Source organism: Typha latifolia, chromosome 6 (assembly GCF_019914945.1).
Source record: "Typha latifolia isolate L0001 chromosome 6, TyphaL0001v2, whole genome shotgun sequence".
Lineage (NCBI taxonomy): Eukaryota > Viridiplantae > Streptophyta > Magnoliopsida > Poales > Typhaceae > Typha > Typha latifolia.
The window spans coordinates 2,767,603-2,789,975 of record NC_133091.1 but is presented as its reverse complement, the minus strand read 5'-3'; the positions used below and the strand labels follow the sequence as shown (position 1 = coordinate 2,789,975).

General features: G+C 38.1%; 1 protein-coding gene and 1 pseudogene across 1 annotated transcript; one reads left to right on the top strand and one right to left on the bottom strand.

Annotated features, from left to right (window-relative positions):
- Window positions 1-104: 104 nt before the first annotated feature.
- LOC140790965 (squamosa promoter-binding-like protein 9) lies at window positions 105-11,482 on the top strand. Its single transcript, XM_073141289.1, has 10 exons — window positions 105-779; window positions 1,085-1,260; window positions 3,865-4,100; window positions 4,256-4,330; window positions 4,414-4,521; window positions 5,401-5,518; window positions 6,832-6,967; window positions 8,255-8,435; window positions 10,025-10,582; window positions 11,040-11,482. The coding sequence occupies exons 1-10, from the start codon at window positions 256-258 to the stop codon at window positions 11,352-11,354; spliced, it is 2,427 nt and encodes an 808-aa protein (XP_072997390.1). The 5' UTR covers window positions 105-255; the 3' UTR covers window positions 11,355-11,482.
- A 4,056-nt stretch (window positions 11,483-15,538) lies between these two features.
- On the bottom strand, window positions 15,539-17,126 carry LOC140790902 (uncharacterized; annotated as a pseudogene).
- Window positions 17,127-22,373: the final 5,247 nt, after the last annotated feature.

Sequence of the window (22,373 nt, the reverse complement as noted above, 5' to 3'; positions counted from 1 at the left end):
AGATCGTTGAAAATATTAACTTCTAGTGGAGTTTATGCAAAAGATAAATGTTTAAGATGTCGAGGGATATATATATATAATGCAGTACAACCCATTAACTCGTTACTCATCCAGTCGGGGTTTTAGAGGATCCGTCGCCCCACCAACGCCTCCCTAACTGCTAGAGAAGCGAAGTCCACAACTTCCTTTTGGTACGAAAGAGAACCACCGCCGACTTCATCTGTCGCTCTCTCTCGCTAAGGTCAGAGTTCGGCAATGAATCCCCCGATCGCCGCTTCGCGTGGAGAGTCGGCATCGGCATCGGCATCGGCATCGGCATCGGCATCGGTGGCAGCGTTGGAATGGTGTGGTCTCATGGATTTCCCCATCCACGATGACGATGATGACCCTCTCCTCCTCCTCCCCCCTTGGTACGCTTCTCCTCCTCCTCCTCCTCCTCAGCCGCCGCCGCAACAGGCGGCGGCGGCGGCGCTACCTCTTCTGCCGCCGGCTGCGAGCCGCGCACGGAAGCGAGATCCGAGAATCCTCTGCTCGAACTACTCGTCCGGGAGGGTCCCGTGCACGTGCCCCGACACGGCGGCGGCGGTGGAGAAGGGAGGGAGGAGGAAGCGTGTGAGGAGGGCGGTGGAGCACGTGCGGTGCCAGGTCACGGGGTGCGGGGACGACATAACGGAACTCAAGGGGTACCATAGGCGGCATCGCGTGTGCCTCCGATGCGCTTATTCGCCGGCGGTGGTTATTGATGGGGAGTACAAGCGGTATTGCCAGCAGTGCGGCAAGTAAGTTCTCTCTCGAGATGATTCGGATTTTTTTGGGATCCTATTAGTCGCTTCACAACTTATTTGATTGTTATGTCCTTGACTAGTGGTAAAAGGATTTTGAAGCATTCTCTGTTCCGAGTTCATTAGAAGATCACGCCGTTGGGTTTTAAGATCTTAAACCTTTTATCTTGATCAGTTCAATTGGAAGATTTCGTGGGTTTAGTTCTGCTTGGTGTAATACTTTGTTTATACGACTTGAAACTTCAAAGCTTTGCGGAAGAACAAAATTTTAAACAACCATATTGATTGATACATTTTGTCAGGTTTCATCTGTTGCTAGACTTTGATGATGGCAAACGTAGTTGTCGTAGAAAACTCGAGCGGCATAACAATAGAAGGCGTAGGAGACACAATGATCTTATAACCATGGTTGGAAATGATGGACAACCTCACAAAGACATTCCAACTGATGTTATTCGCATCTTAAAACCAACGAAAGGTACAGTTACACTACTCTTCAGCCTATACCAGCTTTTATTCATGTGGAATATATCTATGTGATTCTGTTGAACAACAATATCTGTGACGACAACAGCAACAACAGAAACCAAGTCTTTAGTCCCTACTACTTGGTGTCAGTTATATGGATCTTTTTATTCCATTAATCTCTTACTGCAATGCAGCAAGTAATTTTTGACTCTTAATTAAACAGATTGTCAGTTAAATAAATGCTTTGCTACAAATTCTTCGTTGTGTTGGGGTGGTGATAATTCTTATGTTTGTCTTAGTTTGCATCTTAAGAAAATGTAGTTGTTTAGTGTCACAACCTGGATCTAGAGAGGGCCCTCCCTCCCCAAGCAAAGATCCAGGACGCTAGTCTTACGATCTATTACAAACATTAAAGGTGGAAAATTCTAATCTAACATGAAAGAATTGGTGAATAAGAAATCAAGAACATTCAAATAAATCAATCCAAATAGTATTAACTATTACAAATCTTCCAATCACAATCCTACCAATAATCCACTGTTATTACAACTAAAATAGAAGGTCAATAAAAAGGAACATTTTAACTAGTTTCTTCTCTCCTTCCGCTGCAATTAATTTGGTTTCCTTGATATTTGGAAAAGAAACACAATGTGTCTGATGAGCTAACAACTTAGTAGGAGACTTGCACTCATAATGAAACAGAATCCTAGCATATGCGCAATGCAAATAGAATTTCAGAATTTACTAAATGGATTGATTTCATAACAATATACATAATAGTATAAAGTAACTACGTTCCTCAAAAAAGAGTTGTGTTCTTTATTTACATGTTTCATAAGTCATTTCTAGATCAATAAGTAACTCGAATAATTTCTCAAAAATGCATACTCATGAACACAAAAGAAAGACCTCCTCATATTCCAATTCTGCTTATCATATATTGTGTATAACTATTCTGAATATATGGTTGAATCATTATACTAGAGCTGACTTACCTTATCATTTACATTGATCAATGATGTGACCCATCATTATGGCTTTATCGCTTAGTACCCTAGTGATAAACCTTTGGTAGTATCTCATGTGCACTTGAGATGACTATCTTTATTCATACTAGTAATAAAGTCGAGTTGAGCATTGGTTCTTTTACACCTGATACGATCTCCCTTTAAAAGGGTTGATCCGACTCGCAACCATATTTGAGTAGGAATTTGCATGGAGCATTCAAGATTTGTTCTGACGGATATAACCGTTGGATCGATGTGAAATTTTGATATGTTATAGTCTTGGAACATAGCTTTCCAAAATGAATCTAATTTCACTTGAATAGGATGGCTAGATTGAGAGATATCGTCAAAATAGTACACGAAGATCGGAAGGTCAAAACTGATGAATCTAGATTCGAGTGAGAATTGAGATCCGTGGATGGAGCAATAGATTCCTAGGTGGAATATGGTGGTGGTAGACCGACGATGATGGGGTGGCACCGGTGAAATTGATGGTGGTGGAAGATTAGGGATGGTGGATAGGGTTAAGGTGATGGTATAGAGAGTAGAAGAAAATGGAGAAGTGGGCCTCCTCCAAGAGTCTAAGGTGGTAGGTTGGTTGACGGGGTTAGAGGCGGCATAGCTGTGGTAGGAGGGAACAAGAGAGGAGGAGAATATTTGGAGAAGAAACTCAATTCATTCAATACCTCAATAAGGTTACCTTCCACATATTTAAAGGCTAATCTAGCAAGTAAAACAAATAAAATATAACTCTAAAACAATGCATCCTCGCCGAGCGCATTCAAACGAGCAAAACACATTGTATTTGCAAATATGTGCAGACATTTGAACAGGGACGGGCACATTCGAACAAGCAAAACGCGTTATCTGTATTTGTGAACGTATGCAGACGTTCGAACGGGGCGTTCGAATGCGACAGCTAGAATCTTTATTATTTGAAAACAAAAATGATTCAGCTTGAGATAACTAGGTCCAACCCAAGTTGTATCAACACCCAATCATTGCGGACTTATGGTTGATCTTGACCATACCATGAACCCCTAAAGAAGGTACACGCCCATAGTAGCCTAGCCATCAACTACAATAGACAATCTTATCTCTTTCATTTCCTTGGTTGCAATGTAAACATTGAATATCTGTATGGAACACTGCTGGTCAAAGGACTTATGGTTAAAATTAGTATGTCTGCATACTTTTATAGATTTTATACCTAGAAAGAACTTGATTGATGAGGGTTCATACTCCAAAATCTTCTATATAAAATTCTGTGTTAGACGAAATTAGCTTTTTTCTTATCATTCATGGGGCTCTTTACAATGTCACACGCACTGAATTTCGTAGCAATCAGAAGGAACAATTTGGCTGTTATATTTTGTTAGGTTGCTTTATGTTTGGACTCATCCAACTGGATGTTGGTTGAATACTTGGTATAGTTCTGTAGTTTGTGGTTTTGAAGCGAACTTATCTTTTGTTAAAATTGCAACCTTTCTTGGCTTATTAAAGCTAGTCCAAACTCCAAACATTTGCTGATTTATTTTGGGCATTAGCAAAATAGAATCTTTGTACTAGGAGATCTTGCTTTTGACTTTCCTCTCTGTTTCTTGCAGAGTTGTTAAATGGATTTGGACGTGATTCAGTTGAGAACAGAGTAATAGAGAACGAAACATTGTCAGAGTGTGAAGAAGGCTATCATTCTCCATTTTCCTCAATCAACAGTTTGAATAGCAAATGTGTCACATCTTTTACTGCAACTGATGAAGCTTACATAGTTGACAAAGTTGATTATTCAAAAACCATGGTTTCTTCTACATTTTGTGACAACAAGATAACTTACACATCTGAGGTAGGCACATCTTCCTGTTTTTGCATATTAGAAGCTGTTGTCATCTTTCTTCTAATAATCTAATTCAACTTTTTGAAAGGTTTTCTGCAATTCTTGTTTAGTAGTCCTATATATTAGCACTTTCTTACCAAGCAATGATGCATCTCATATTGTAGTGTCCAACAGGCAGGATTTCATTCAAGCTTTATGACTGGAATCCTGCTGAGTTTCCTAGAGAACTTCGGAACCAGGTATGGGTACAAGTTGGTTGAAATAAACTTTCAATTCTTGAAGTCGATGGAGCCTAATCATTGGCTTTCTCCCACAAACGTAGATTCTTCAGTGGTTGGCAAGTATGCCCGTTGAGCTGGAGGGTTATATCCGTCCTGGATGTACTATCTTGACTGTTTTTATTGCAATGCCGCAGCACATGTGGGACAAGGTACTTATTTAATTGCTCTTGGTTAAGAGCCTATTGGTCTATATGATGCACAACGATAGAGGATGGATATGATTGTCAAATACTTTCTGCTCTACTGCCAAGTATTTCTTTGCTTAGTAGTATTACGAAAAGATATGGAATTAGTCGTCTATGATATGAAATAAAGTAAGCAACTTACATGTCAAATTGTCTTTCCCATATGTTTAGTTGTAATTGATTTGGCATTTACTTCTTCTAAAGATCAAAGAATAGGTCTGTTACATAAATTGGACACCTCAATGGTATCCTAGGTGCATGTCAGTAAGATACATGTATCATTCTTCTGCCAGCTTGGAAAAGGATATGAATTACTTGAATGATGGTAAAAGTAACTATTTCTTGAGAATCAGCTTTATGAACCTGCTCTCAGTATATTTGAGTGTCAAGGCTATGTTCTAACATGCCAAGGCCCTCATTTTAGTGCTCTTGCAGTGTTGATACTAAACTGGTTTTGTCTGCATGCCCAATCATGATCTATGGTGGCTTATAATAGTAACATCCATAAATAGATATTTGGAACTTCATGCAGATTCTACAGAATCTGTGCACTAAAAGATTATTTTGTACTGCTTCTTGACTCAACTTGTTACATAATAAAATTAGCATTATATAAGTAGCATAAGATGTATTTATACTTCTTGATATGGGGCCTGCATTTCTGTTGAACTTACTGTCGTAAAGTTTCTTTTAGGAGCTTTGTCTGTTTCCTAGTACCTTAAGAGAACCCTCTTATATTTTAGAACATTAGATCATTCCAGGCTATCCAGTTTCTGTTTTGCGGATGCTTTCAAGTTAAAGCTGAATCCAATTGGATATGGTTGCTGTCTATTCTCTATGCAGTTATCCAGAGATGCAGCCTGCTATGTGAAAGAGTTGATATATGCACATGGAAGTTTGCTGACAGGAAGAGGCAACATTCATATTAATCTCAATAACATCATGTTTCAAATTCTTGAAGGTATATTTATCAAATGGGAGCAGTAAGTTCATCAATTTTTTCTACATATTCAATGTGACTTAACTGCTATTTTCTTTGGCGCATATAATGTAGTATATTTGTTCTTGTATGTGACACATCCTATTTCTATATGGTACTTCTTGGTGAAATCAGATATCTACACTGTATATTGTCTAGCATGATGGAAGATTATGATCACGATATAAATTTGCCTTTTGTACATAAGAGATCATTGGTTTCAAGTCTTGGAAATAACCTCTTCAGGAATAAGGGTATTGTGTAAATATTCCCACCCAAGACCCCCAAAGGTAGGAGCCTCATACATTGAGATGCCCTCTATACAAATATATACATTATTCTTGTTTAATGGAAAGTCAACAACCAAAACAAATAGCTAATGCACATTCATCATAGGAGCACTATTCGAGGTACTTAATTTTACCTGCCTTTTACTTTCATGTGATACAAGTTAATGAAACTCAACCCTTTAACTAGGGCTGTCAATATAATTGAGCCGGCTAGAGCTTGGCTCGGAAATGAGCTGAGCTGAGCATGATCTTCAAAATATGCTCGAAAATAATTTCGAGCCAAGCTTGATCATGAGTTGCCTTGATCAAGTAAGCTCGATCAAGTAGGCTCCATAAGGTTTGAAATATATTCATAGCTGCACATTATTAATGTACTAGATACATAAGCTGGTCATAGGTTCAAAGTAATTTAGAAATTTATTCACAAGTAGAACTCCTCGTTGTAGGACAACTTCATATAGGGAGAATGTATATTGTTAAGTGTAGGGTGCTATTACATTAGTCTGAACAGATTTCTGTTTAGGATCAAGTGATACTGAATGCAACTCCAACTTCTTTACTCAAAACTCAAAAGTTACCTGAAAATGTTGAGGTCAACTTTATCAGACCATGCCTTTTTGCTGTCAACTTATTTTCTTCCCAGAACCTATTGACATTATCTTCTTGAAATTCCAACTATGCTCTTAGTAATAACTATGTTGTAGTCTGCATTTGAGGAAGAGGATACAAACCAGGGGTATAATTAAAAAACTCTCTAGGTAATTCTCAATACTTATTGCAAGTTGAACAGTAAGGAGGGAGTTAGGTGTTGTTATAGAACAATCTAATAGGATGTATTCATGATTGAGTTGGTGTTATTAGGATCAACATGTATATCTGCCATATCAATTCTACTGAAATCTCATGCTTTGAGTTTCTCCTTAATGAACTATTGTCCACATTATTCCGAAGGACTATACTCTTTCATTCTAGTTTTCAAATACCTTTTTTTTTTCTTATTATCAGACGGGACATCAATGACAAACATTAAGATGGAGGTGCAAGTTCCCAGGCTTCATTATGTTTACCCTAACTTTTTCGAGTCTGGCAAACCAATTGAGTTTATTGTCTGTGGCAGAAATCTAAACAAGCCCAACTGTCGGTAATGTGCTATTTGATTATCAACTTGCCCTCTAACTGCACATTTGCAGATTTCGTTTGCTTTATGTTGCAGCTACTGTCAAACTTTTGTCTTGCATAGAGAGAAGGCATAAATGCTTGATATTGAATTTCAATCTCAAACTATTAGTTTGGCTACTTTTACCTCGATCATTATATTTGAAAGCGACAAACTTACACTTTAAATCTTTTGGAAAGCTGTGATGATGAATATTTTGTATTTAGATTTCCTAACAAATGATCAAGCTCCTAAAACATCCAACTATACCATAATTTGGTTATATATATATTCTGCCACCTGAATGATCTCTTGAAGGCCTCCTGAATGATCCCAGCATACCAAAAATAGATTTTGTAAACGAGTTGTGATTAGGTCTTTGATCCACATCCATTGCCATTCCATTTGTACCTATATTAATGCAGTTTTGTATTAGGATGGGCCAAATGATGGGTTATGCCTGTGTAACTGTATTTGCTTCCGCTGACATTACTTCACCAGCAAAACCATTAGTGCAGTTTAGAGATCATGGTCCATGTAAACTTCCCGAGTATTACTCTAGTCTCAGCTGTAGGGGATTTGATGCTCAGCTTGTTAAAATGTGCCTTGCTATTTCTAATCGTCTTATGAGCTGATTTGATTGCATTGATCAACCTCTGTTACCATTCTGATTTCTTTTGGCACCATAGTGCACTTGACTGTTGGACAGTTCTGGTAGCCAACGGCTATACACTTTTTAAGCCTATTAACCCTCCTACCCCAATCATGTATCGGTAGCAACTCTTCAATTGAATCTATTTACATTTTTCTCCCATGCAGTCATCTAATGTCCTCCCTGAGGTTTAGAGTTGTTTCGACCTACATTTTCGCATTCAATAACAATACAGGTAATTAAGACTAAATGATCTAGCTATGATTCTAATTTTGTGTTTTGGGATGGAGGGTCAATAGAAATTGCAGTAATTATGTTTCCCTTGTTTTTCATCTAATTCATGATACTCTTTAACTATTGAATTAATTTTTCATATTCTAATTAGAAAAAAATTGATTTTTCTTTTCTAACACATATTTGAGGGAAAATTTGGGGAAAATTATTTGAGCTTTAAGGTGATTACTTGCAAAAATGTGTTTGGTGCCATGTTGATCTGCTTACAATATCTCAATATTTTGTCTTTTCATAATCCAGAAGTTCAGTTCATATCAATTGCTTGATAATTGAAAATTTTCACCATGCATAGTCTTGTTTAACTAGAAATTTTCACTTCAAAGCAGGTTTCTTGTGTCTTTTGCTGGTAAATATCTGGAATTAGATTCTTGTCATGCTATCTCTCATGTAAAGACCATCGTACCCAATGGAAGTGGCTTGGACTCCATATGTGAAGACGAGCACGAAATGTTCAGAGTTAGCATGCTTCAGACGGATGCAAAAGATTTCGGCCCTGCATTTATTGAGGTTTGTGCATTACAGGCTAAATTTTCTGATTTATTTGCTGCATTTACATGGTTATCATTAGCCACTAATGTTTCTCAGTTTGTAGTGTTTCAGCATTCAAGCTTTAATAACTTTTACTTTGTTGTATTTTTTTGCATGCTTTGCTACTTGTCAAAAACATTTCCCAATGGAAGTGGAGCGCAACTTCCATTGGAAAGGAAAATATAGGGAAATTTTGCCCTCATTTTAGTCTTTGCCAACCATAAATTGAGAGTCTAAGCCCTCAAATCCTGGTATTTTGGGGTTCAGTTCATGAAACAACAGCTCTATTAATACTTATTACATGTAAACTGTACACTTGGTGTGTGTGTGTATAAGCACAAATTTTGGTTACAGGTAAACCAAGGGCAAATTCAGGTAACATCTAGATAAAAATAGTGTAAGAACTAGATATTGAACTGCAGCAAAGCTATTATTTTGTTCTGTACCTCGGTCAACAGGAATCACTGACCTAGGTTAAAATTAAGGTCAATATATACTCAGATATGAACAGCTCTGACAATGAAGTAGCATATGCATCTCAACAATTGCAGCTGTGATTGTAGAAAGCATTTGTAGTTCCTAAATCTAACTGGTTCTTAAGAGAGAACAAATATCCCTCTTCAGATTATTAAGTCAAGCCCACTGGTGCTTTTGAACTCTTATTATAGCCTAATAAGGTGCACTAGGATCATTAATGTATGCACTACAACATGTGATCCAAGACCTTAGCTGCTGCATGTTAAGCATGGCAGCCTATTGGCTCATGAGCCAATTACTGTCCAAGTCCTAATCAAGATATCATGTTTGAATTTCCTGTAGGACCATTATTCTTGGAAGTTGGAACCTAATAATGCAATCAGGTAAGAAGACCATGGATATTAAGTTGGAGAAAGTTAAGCCACAACTATTTTTAGAACCTATTATAAACTTGTCTCTGTTGTAATATATTGCCGTTCCCAACTGATTTCGAATATTTTATTGCATATGTGTGTGTGTGCGCGCTCTTTAGAATGGAACCTTGCTATTCCTTAAAGAATTCAACATGGCACAGCATAATAGGTTTAACATTATAACTGGTCATCGCTTGGATAACTGATGTTGATCCTCAAATAGAAATAGGTTAATTGGAATTCCATTTTGTTAGCATCTTCTTTTGGGAAAGAGATTAGTAGGAACTCAACCTTGTGGAGTCCTGGTTGGAAGTTGTCAGATTAAATATGGATTTCTTATGGTAATCAGTTCATATAGGTTGCCTAGGATGTTCTTGTTAGGCATGTTTATAATCTACATGTTTTAAGTTCTATCAACATAATATGATGATAAGAAAATGTGTACAGTATTACCTGTAACTATGTGACTCCTAGATCTTCTATGACATCAGGAAGATAACACTAGTGACATTTGGTTATATCAGGAGCAACATATTATAGGGTTATGCTTATTAGTTAATTGACATTCTTTGGATGTTAAAAAGTGCTTGAAAATTTTCTATTAAAGAGCTGCTAATTAGTTTTTTAATTGATATTATAACATAATGCAACACCATTATTAACAGCTTACCTTTACAGGTGGAAAATGAATTAGGAATATCCAACTTTATTCCTGTTCTTTTTGGAAACAAGAATGCATGTTCTAAAATGGAGAGAATGTATGGAGCCTCTTGTGAAACTCTGTCTGTAAATAAAATCATCTTGCAAGCTACCAATAATCAAGCAGTTCGAGGCCTTTGTGAAGCTTTTGTTTCAAAACAAGCTGCAATGTCCGATCTACTGTTGGATATAGCATGGCTACTTAAGGAGCCTCAATTAGAGAAAGTACTATTCAGTTCGCTAAATATACAGAGATTCACTTCTTTATTGAAGTATTTAGTAGAAAAGAAAAGCTTCTGTTTCCCACAAGAGATAATACAGAATTTAGATGCCTCACAAATTGCAGAATCTGACCCTCCTGATGCTGGTTTGAAGTCTTTCCTGCATTGCATAAATCAGGCAAGAGAAACTATTCTTGTACAGAGAACCAATGATGTGAGCTCAGGACTTCATTCAGCAGACAAAACTTCTAGACCTCACTTGCAGGAAAACTATGCCAGAAATGGCTTTGACAACATGACGCCTTGTATGATTCAAGTAAGTTGACAAACTTTCTACCCTTGCCTTGGTGAATTATGAATTTTAGTTGTCAAAATTTTGCTTATTTTTTCTACAGCTAGCTCTTATTGAACCTTTGTTTGTAACTTGTTCTTTGATGAAAAAAAAATGCTGGATCTCTTATATAGGATTGCGTATATTATTAGTTTTACTAGTTATACTTACATGTGATAGCTAAGTTAATAATTTTAATTTGCGATCGTGCTTACCAATACTGACTGCTAAAATAATGAAACCAAGTTTGGTTCTTGCCTAAAATATATATTTCTGACTGGACCGTCAGGCATCCTTATTAGAAATTCTTGGTTCACTGAGCCTATTCAGGTTGTTGGTACCATCCTTAAATTGCATCTGAATTACCCTCAGGGTCTTTCTAGCATCATCAGAATTCCAAATCAATTAATTAGAACGTCTTCTTATCTTTGTTATGTTTCAGGATGCAGAGGGGAGTAACCAAGAAGGTTCCAGCTCGGCAACAACTCTGGATTCTGAAGAACAGAATGAAATTTGTCCCCTTATGGCCACAGAGAGAAAAATCCAAAGGCGGACATGCGAGCCATTCATGGATGTTCCATGGGTTCACAAGCCATGGTCTAACACCTTTCCTAGCAAAATGGTGAGCACAAAGAGTGCAATAGTTGCGGTGGTAAGTGTTCTCATGTGTTATGTAGCATGTATTGTTCTTGTCCATCCTCATAATGTTGGAGATATGGTTATATCTCTTAAAAGGCGCTTGTTTAGTGGAAGCTAATCCCCTTGTTTAGTGGAAGCTAATCCTAGAGAAAGCTCTAATTCCTTGTACGATATAAGATTGTGAAGCTCCAACATAGAGGCTTCCACTTGTTTGATAATAGAATCAGAGGAAACTTTGATCCCTAATGTCATTCATCTCAATTCAAAATATTTTGATGAACTCACAACAATTAAATTATAAAATAGGGCAACTGGAGCTTCATACCACTCATCTCCCAAGGATTATATGCTCTTGAACTTTGGAGGACCAGAATTTAGAGGAAACTGGGACTTTCTTGTCCATTGTCTACTTCACTTTTATCACAATTCTCATGTACAGAGCCACCTATGTTAGTCATCATCACTGAAGTGAACCTCACATTGTGAGATACTCGATCTTTCTCAAACATGATCCATCTCTGCAGAGTTCCTTCAATATTGCTCCATTCTTTCTTGGAAACTTCAATCCACTTCTGGCAAACCCATCCAAGCATCTATGGAGCTCTTCATACCTGCCTACTCTCACCAATATCTGAGCAACATTACTTCCAAGAATCCCATCCTCTATACTCAGCCCCAATCCCTTGTACTCTTCAAGCAAATTATCTGCATGGCACAAAAGACCACCTTTGAGATATCCCTCCATCATAAGAGAATAAATATAACAACTTGGTCGGATTCCTCTGCTGCCCATCTCAGAGAAACAAAATCTTGCTTCATTTAGCTTGCCTGCTCTAATCAAAGCTTTAATCATAACAGCATATCCTTGCATATCCAAGCAAACACCCCTCTGCGACCATTTAACAAACAACTTCCTTACATCCTCAAGAAGGCCAATCTCTGCATACATGGACATCATATCCAAGCATGCTTCCCCACTGAAAGCTCCCAAAGCATTCATTTCATCAAACACCTTCTCTGCCCTTGTTCTCAATGATGCTTTCGTGTACACATGAATCATGGAAGCATACACTGACTCTACCGTGCTCTTACCTTCCAAAGATTTGATCTCATTATAAATCTTCTCGGCCTCTTCGATCAAACCAAGCCTTCCACATCCAAGAATGAGGAATGGAGCATAAAGTTTTGGCTCGCCAGAAACTGTCAAGAACTCAAAAGCCTCCAATGGCATCTTCTTCTCTACCATTGCCTCCACGAAAACCAAAAAGCTCTCCTTTTTCTTAAAAATCCCTTGTTTGATCAAAAACCCAGCTTCCGAAATCATTCCCTGCTTCAAGAATCCTTTCAGTAGAACCAAGCCCAAGCTTTCATCTGGCATAAAGTTAATCCTACTCGCCTTCTCTGCTAACACTACCCATGCGAGCTTAAACCACCCAATTCGGGATAGAATCCTTAACAAATCTCTATAAATCCCATCGTCGGCATCAATTCCGTTCTTTTCCATCTCCAAGAACGCCTCCATCGCCGCCTTCCCCTCACCGGAGATCCTATATAGACCCATCAAGCTGGAGTAGAAACCAAGCTCGAAATGCTCGATCTCCGACCTCGCTCGCTGCGAAGTCTTTACCGCCTCATCGATTAATCCATCTCCCGTGAGCACCGAGACGGCGACGCCGTAGATTCCCGAACTGGGCCCGAGAGTTTTCACCAATTGGTCGAGGAAGGAGCGCGCAAGGTCACGCCTTTCGGGGAAGAGAGAGGAGTAGAGCGGTCGGAACTCGTCGGGAAGAAGCGAGATTCCCCGTTTCCTCATCTCCGTGATGTAGTACTGGATCCGGAACTGGTGGGGGGATTTGGATTCGAGCTGGGTTTTGAGGAGGGAGCAGAAGAGGGCTGAGTCGGGTCGGAAGAGTGGGGAGCAGCGGAGGAAGCGGTAGAAGTCGAAGGAGAGGAGGGGGTCTCCGGCGGCGGAGACGACTGCGGCGGCGGAGGAGGAGGAAAGAGAGTGGGGCGAGGTGCGGAGTGCGGCGAGGGCGGCGGGGAGGTCGGGGTTAGGAGCATCTTGGGAAGAGGAGGAGAGGAACTTTAAAAGTCGGCGAATGGATTGGTGGGCTTTGCGGGGAATGGAATTGCAGGTAGGAGGAGGAGAGGAATTTTGGGAAGTGGAGGAGAGAGCGAAGGAAGGAAGTCTTGGCGAGCGTTTTACTTTTAGGAGATGGGCATGGAGGTGGCGGAGCAACACCATTTTCTTGTGTCTTCCGACGGACCCTCCCTATTCATCTAATTGTATATAATTAGCCAGAGGTGGCGGCTACAATATCTGAATTAACCGGTTTACTTTATGAATAACTATTTTTTTATACTTTAGAATACAACTTTTTTATTTCAGAATAACAGTTAATAACTCTATTCTAAAATATAAATATTATTTATTAAAATTATATCTTATATCACATACTAATCTGATTATTAATTTACTTTTGATATCTATTTCATCAACCTATAAGTGAATATTAGAATAGTTATTTTTAAAATAAAGACCTTATTTTAAGAATAATAAAAATAAAAATTTATTTTAAAATTGATTTCATTTCTAAAATAAATGAGGCCTTATAAAACAAAAAAAAATTATGTAAACACACGTCTAGGCAACCACGAGGTAAGTCATAAGTGGCCTCCACCAGTAGATTATTGTAGAAATCCGACTAGAAACAACCTGTGTTGACCTCATTCTCATTTGAAATGTTGAATTTGACTGTTTTTTTTTAATTATTATTTGAAAGTTTAAAAATATTTCACACTTTAAAAAGTAACTGGGCTGTTGATAGGGTTAGGAGAACTACTGGAGGTCTGATGTGAAGGAAAATGTTCACATACCCTTGGAGCTAGTGAACGTTGGATGCAACAGGTCGCAGCAACATATGTCGGGTTATAAACCTTAGCAGATTCCTCAGCTAAAGAATATGTCAAAAATAAAAATAAAAATTAATATTGTAAACCAACATCCATCTTGACAAAGGATTAAGACTTGACAGGCATTTGAGTTCTTTTTTATTTCTGTTCATTTGATTCAAGTCACAAGAGCTGCATTCTACCATAGCATATTTATTGGAAGAAGAAGAAGGGATTAAAACCAAGATATAGACTCCATAGCTCTAATAATTTATCATTGTAGTACTTGCTTGATGGTCCTTTGGTTCTTTTTCAATTAACTGTCGGGTTGGAAATTGGCACCTTACTGTTAGAATTGTAGTCTGATACTCGCACGATCAGGTGTGATTTATATTTATAACCCATGCCCAAGCACGAAGTTGGGTGGAGCACTAGAGCTTGAGACACAGCTCGGCAGCCAATAATAGGACAGCTCTATGTTGACAAACCCAAAACATTTGGGTGTCCAAGTATCAAGAAAAACTAGCCATCTTTTATAGCTTGACTCGAGCGCTAAATGAGCCGAGTTGAGATAAAATTTAAGGCTCAGCTTATTCGGGCTCAGCTTGACTAGACTCTATATATAATATGTGAGATGATTTATATATATATAGATCAAAATAAATATATAAATGTTATATAACATATGATTTTTGGATCCAACTATAGAACATCCCATGTAAGCCCATGAGCCATCCAGCTAATCTGAAGCCTGAGCTGGGCCGAGCTGAGCTTAATTTTTCCACCTCTCCCATCTCGGCTCATTTACACCCCTAACAGTCCAAATACCTAGAATTAGCTGTGTGTAAGTTGGACTTGGAGAAACACCAATGTAGTAATTTATAGGAACAACCACGGAACCCTTTGGCTTTCAATTCGAGTGTGGCTTATAGTCTTTTATGAACCAAAGACCCTGCACCTCTCATTCTCCACCTTCACTTCCCTCTGCTTCACACCAGCCTTAGATTAGGACTAATTTATTTGTTGATCTCTTGGAGCTTGTTCTAAAAGTCATCAACCTACTTCCCCAGTTTACAGTTAAAGATTATACTTTGTATGTTTTGAGTTTGTTACTTTCCTTTGGTCATACACTCTGTTATAGACAAGTAGTCTAAAACTTTTCTCAACATCTCTCCCTATATATATCATGCATGGTTTTGTTCATAATTAAATATTACTATTAATGAATTGTTTGACTACTGACTTCTTCTCTCAAAGAAACAAGAAAAAGAGCCGTGGGTCACAATTGAGAGTGAAGAGTCTACTACCAATACCATCACAAACGAACAAGAGAAGAGCTACTACCAACATTAATGCTCCCATTACGCTTCCATAGTTTAGGATGAAAGGACGAGTCGACAACAACAAGAAGAGCACGAAGGGTGACGACTCACAAATTTCCTCATGCAAACTCGCAAAATGGTCAACAAATCGTTGTATTTTTCTTCCATCGCTACCAACAACAACAACGTAAAGCAAAAACAAGTAGAAACCTACAACTCCCCTTTCCAGCTGATACCTTATGCACATTATTCCCCCAGAATTCATTCCAAAATCCCCAAAAAGAAAAAAGAAAAAAATTTGAGCAAAAAATTTTTCCTAAACAAAAAATTAAAAATTTCACCTCCCCTTGCTCCACGCGCCGCACTGCGCCGCCGACCGAGTCCGCCTCCTCCCGGCCTTCACAGGACACGTCATCGCCACCGGAGGCACCATGCAGTTGTCCTGCAAGCATATCGACGTGGACGCCGGCACAGCCGCCCCGGGTCCGATCCCAAACTTGGTTAAATAATTATGTTGCAAGTATAATAACCTTATCCTCCCCTGCACCACCCTCTCTACCATCTCCGCCGGCACCTCGCCGATGAACCTATTGCTATTTAAGTACAAAGTCCCCGCCTTCGCCAGTTCGGCCGGTATCCTTCCGGTCAGCCTGTTGTAGCTCAGGTCTACAAGCGCCCCCTCGGTGACCGGGCCGGACGGCCGAAGGAACCCGGAGAAGAAGTTGCGCTGGAGCTGGAGCGAGACAATCGGGAAGGCGAAGACCTCGCCGGGGACTTGGCCGGAGAGGCGGTTCATGCTGAGGTCGAGGAAGACGAGGCGGGGGAGGCGGGAGAGGACCCGGTCGGTGCGGCCGGAGAGGCGGTTGGAGGAGAGAGAGAGGTAGCGGAGGGAGGATGGGAGGGCGGGGATGTCACCGGAGAGGAGGTTACTTTTGAGGTCGAGGTGGACGAGAGGGGATGAAACCGGGGTGGGGATGGGGCCGCGGAGGCGGTTGTGGGAGAGGACGAGGGTGGAGAGGGAAGGGAGGCGGAGGAGGGAGGAAGGGATCTGGCCATAGAGGCGGTTGGAGGAGAGGTCTACGGTCTTGAGGGACGGGGAGAAGGAGGGAGGGATGGGGCCGGCGAGGAGGTTGGAGGAGAGGGCGAGGAAGCGGAGGTTGGGGAGGCGGGGGAGGCCGGCGGGTATCTCGCCGTAGACGCGGCCGGGGACGAGGGAGAGATCGGATAGGGCAGAGAGGCGGGAAAGGGTGGCGGGTAGACGGCCGGAGAGGCCGGGGAGCCGGCGCGTGGGTCGCCGAGGGAGAGCGAGACGACGCGGCCGCCGGAGCAGAGAACCCCGGGGAAGGTGGCGCAGGGGTCCCCGGTGAAGTCCCAGCCAGAGAAGAAGGCGGAACCCGGGAGGTCAGAGAGGGATTTGCGGATGGATTGGAGGACCAAGTAGTCCACCGGGTCCAAGATCGCCACGCTCCTACTAAAGAAGACGAAGAAGTAAATGGAGAAGAAAGGGAGGTGAATGGAACGCATCGAAGGTGTTCGTTGTTTTACCGAAGAAGAAGAAGAAGAGGAGGGTTTTTTTAGGGTTTAAGGAAAAGCGAGGGAGGGAAGGAGAGCTTTTTAATGAGGAGTGGGGAGGGGGGGGACAGTGAAAAGAAGAGCAGTGTGTCTTGGGGTAGAAGCCTGGTAGCATTTCTTGAGGTTTGTTTTATTTTCCAAAAAGTTTTAGTTATTTGATGCCATCTTGTGTTGCTTTTGACTCTCTCTCTCTCTAATCATTCTCTTTTTCCTGGTAAAAGAAAAAAAAATTACTCTCAAAATCTTTTCTTTTCATTGACTGGTGGGTCCTTTATTTGATTGCTTATGATTATAGATTAGCGAAGAAGATGAGATTAAAAAGCCTAGTAATGATAGATAAACACCCCAGTCCCAATGGCAAATTGGGAGTAGTAGTATATTATATAAACTGCTAATTATTTTAATTTCTTTTTCTCTTTTTGTTTTGATGTGCAGTTGAGGGTACAGGCATAGATTGGCTGCATACAGGCATTTATTACCTAGAAAAAAGATATAAATTTGGGAGCTTATTGCTTATTACTTATGGAGAGGCGTCCTCTAGTGGATCTTTTCCCATGCCACTGGAATGAGCACTGTCTTTGAAGCACGCGGCCAGGATAAATTTCAACTACGATCTCAAATATTTAGATTTGGATTTATTTTTAAAGACCCAATCATGATGAAAATTAAATAAATATTAGGATAATTTTTCTAACCCACGTCTAATCCATGATGAGCCATGTAATTAACTATTCGCCTCTAACTCGGCACTTGGGTGGGCTGGATCAAACCGTAGAGTCTATGACTCGCTAATTAGTAATTAATAGATCGTGTCACGGGATGCTTATGGAATAGTTGAGTTTATTGAATAATTTGCTTATAAAATTCTTAAATTTGAATCGTAGGAGTAAGGTAAACTTTAAAAAAAAAATGAAATTTGAAATTTCCCAAACATAAAGGTGTGGAATTTTTTTGTCGGTTAATGATGCCACCTCTTCTAGTAAAGAAAAGAGATGGGATTCTCTTATTTTATCCTTATACTCCTGTCTCGTTTACCTTTGTATAAATAAATAAATAAATAAAGGAGCTCTAAATGGGCATTCAATTTATAGTCACTTGTTGTGTGTGAGTTTGTACTTGGACTTATGGGACTTATGGGACTTAGGGGGGGGGATGACGTGGACCCCGCGCAATTAACGACCTCAGCTTTCGCGCCGCACGGGGTTGGGTGGCCCGCAACAGCAAACAGACTGGTCGGATGACGTGGCGGATCGATGGTAGCTTTGAGGCGTGTTTGGTGTTTGAAGGGAGCAGCTGATGGAGCAGTCAACCCTTGTAGATTTTAAACATTTTCTCCGTGTCTTTTGTTTCCCATTAAGGGGTTTTCTTGCGAGCCTTCCGCCGCACGTGGAACGCACGCGACATCATAATGACTCAAGTGTAGGGCCGCATAAAGACTTCTTTCTTTCTTTCTTTCTTTTTTTTTTTTAAAAAAAATTTGTATTTAACCTAATTAAATTTATATTATATGCTCTAATTAATTAAAAAATAAATAAACGCATCCATGAGAAAGGTTTGGCTTAACAAAGCGGTCGAGTTCTACTGGCCTATGATAAAATAATAAAAAAAGATTTGGCCATTCCAATTCATTGTCTTCATGCAGCCAAACAGAATGATGGTAGATATGCAAAATAAGCCAACTAAAAGGATCTTATTCTTTAACTAACTAAAACCTTGCTCATTGGAATCACTAGTTCCATTTACTTGAAAGTTGAAAGCCATCACTTCTTCACCACCTGTGTCAATTAATTGTCCCCAACTGTGGTAATGAGCTTCTCCAACTACAAATCATCAAACGGAAAAAAAAAATAAAAATAAAATTAGCATAGCTAGATTTAGCTTGCTGGATTATATATATATATATATATATATATGCATATATAGAAGTGGTTAAGAAAAATTTTCATACCACAAAAAGGAACTCAAGCTTGTCCTTCAGTACAGAAATCTCTTCCTTGAGCTGTTGCAGATGATTCAGACATCTGTGCATAGAAGAAAGCATTATGAGAATTAAATAACTCATTAGGTACTTAATTTAGATATATGATGTTTATTGTATAGAATGATTTAGTAGAGAAAAAAGAAGGTTAAGTATATATTTACCCTTCTTTATTGATTTCTTTGCTGCAAACTTGAAGCTCTTCACAAACCTTACTAACTCTTTGGGCACCAAGACTGTAATAATTTGAATCACTTAGATTGATCAAGCACAATATGATCTCTTATCCATAGGTATCTAAGTATATATATATATATATATATATATATATATATATAGTTTTATAAGTGCGTAACGTACTAATATATGAAGAGAATATATGTTCATATGTAGTTAATATATGCGAGTCTAGATCTGTTACTGTATAAGCATGCTTATGACACACAAGAATTCCTAAACTAAAAACACAAAGCTAACTAAAATTTCCATTTAAAATTTTGGATCTAGTGAACAATTAATGTAAAAAATTATGACAACTATTCTAAGAATAACTATTTCTATATTTATTGTATTATGAAATAAGGATGTAATAATTTACTTTGATGTGATATAAATTGAAGAACGATAAGAAAAAAAGACTTTTCATTTTTTATAAAATTATGATAAATATTTTTTGATTTGATAATTTTGAAGACTAATGAGATAGATATCAAGGGTAAATTACTATTTGGGTTAGCGTGTAGTATAAAATATAATTTTGATGAATAATATTCGTATTATATAATAAACTATTATGATATTTAGTTATTATTCTAAAATAAAAGGTTATATAATAATAATAATAATTATTATTATTCCTTACATAATATTATGAAGTATATAAACAGGAAATAAGAAGGATAAACTTATATTTTATGTTCTTTCCTATTCTCTAATAATTTTAAACTCAACAAAGTGAGGAGAAAAATATATAGAAAAAGAAATATATGAATATATATATATACCTCATTGAGCTCCCCTTCAACTTGTGAAGAAGCTCACCAACGTTGCTGAAATCCACAGTCTCCGAACCCCTTCATTAAGATGAATCAAAAAGCTAACTTACTATTCGTTAAACCGAACTCTGAATAAAATCACAGTGTACTTAAAAAGAAGATGTGTGGATAATTATACTGATCTAGAGATGTCATCAAGAATATAGCTAGCTCACTCACAGAAGCACAGTCAGATCATTGACAACAACTTCAGCATCCTGGAAGTAAAGCTTCGCCATTTCGACGGTAAAACCGGGATCGCTCTCTTGGCAGCGCTGCAGAACTGTGAACTGCTCATTCAGAAATCCCTACACAGAGACACCAAATAAAGATGTGATCATCTTCTCATCAGAAAATAGGATGAAGGGATAGTTTATGTATATCTTGTGAAACTATATAAAACCTCCTGATATATCTCCATTTTGAGACCAGCCAGTTGCTTCTTCAACTGCTCCAACGCCATTAAGGTAAAAGAGAAAGATATGTTAAGAGGAATAGCACGAGAGTTTTGAGAGTTTCAAGCTACTTGGGATTGATTCAATTTATAGATAGATAGAAGAGAGGTTACAAAGAGAGAGGTGGCAAAAAGAGAATGTAGATAAGAATACAGCTAATTTGCGAGAGAATTTGTTGTACTTTCTCGTTGTGGGTCGACTGTCATTGGCTGAAATTTATGGCAGATGGAAGGCTTCCTCCTATATAATTGCATGGCGTTATTCATTCACGGGCCCACGTAGATGTGCAAATATATATATATATATATATATATACATATATTATAACCGCGTGGATGTTAGATTTGCCCAATCCGAAGTAAGATAATAAATGTTCTCTGTCATGAAATTAATGCAAGTGTATGTGGTTATACTAACAATTTGCTATCCTTTGCAAAAAAACTATTATAACTCTACTATAGTTTTTAAATTATTTATCAAAATAAGACACTTTTTACTAAGTAAGCAACCACACGGTTTTTAAGTAGGTCAGTTTACCAAGTCACACTAGACTTACTGCTAATTTCTCATTTCTTCGTTAGGATATTACAATGTGACTCTCTTTTAAGCTACGTGAATTGCTGTCTTAAAAATAATTTATTAAACTAATGATTTACATCATTTGCTGACATGGTGCTAAAATAATGCTGACAGTTTGATATTAAGATAAGTGATTCAGTTCAGTACATGCCAAATTTGTCTAGGCGTAATGAAAATTTTGGACCAAAGATACTAGTCAATCCCCAATTGAACTTATGATGTATTTGCTCATCGAGAAGCAGAGTTCAATGAAGTGTCTCACCGTAGTAAAGTAACTATCTTCTTTTAAGAAAAAAAAAATAAAAAAGAAAATATAAAATTATTTTTTATATGCAAGGAAGTTACTTTTTTTTAATTTTTTTTTACAATCAAATATGAAAAGTAGAGAAATTTTTGAAAGTAAATATTTTAGCAACCAAACACTCCCTTAGGTTAATTAGGTGTTGAGTATGAATTGAAGCTTAAAACCCAACTCAAAACCTTACTAAGAACCCAACCCCTAGGTTTAAATTTAATCCCATGCACCTATACTAGGGTGTAACTATATCGGATTCGATCATATATATACAAAAATTAGATCCATATGCATTTAATTTTGTCGGGTTCAAACTCAAATCAAATATTAAATGGATAAGTAATTGTAACATCTATATATGATCTATTTATTATCTAATATTGTCGGACTCGAATTAGATTCAAGTCAATCAGATAATGGACTAAATTCGGATTCCTTATGAATAACTAGTATATTATGAAATAAAAATAAAATAATTTTTTTTATTCCAAAGCTACAAGTCATATATTTTAGCATTCAATTATGATATAATAATCTCACAAAAAATGACACAAGCTTAACATATTAAGCAAATATAAAAGTAGAACGAATGTTATATTTCGAGAGACTAAAAATTATTCTTATAGGAATTAGAATAATCAAAGGCTTCAATTTACATAATTTAAATATTGGACTATCTAACAATTATGTGTGGACTTAAAAGAAATCTTATAATAAAACTCCGATGGATATTTAGTTAGGATCCATGCTAAATCTGGATTCGATCAGATCCAAAACTACTCAAACCGAATCTAACATATTTATTATAAAGATAGAAACATTAAGATCAGACTTCTGGTTGTGGATTTAGTAACGAATATTTGGATCCAATTATAACCCTACCTTAGACATATTTGTACGTGTATGGAGGAAAATAGTATAGATGCCTGTATAACTTTTGTGTTAAGGAAAGATTTTGACCATTCTATTTATGCTTAACAAATATTGTGCACAATAGATTAAGTAATTTT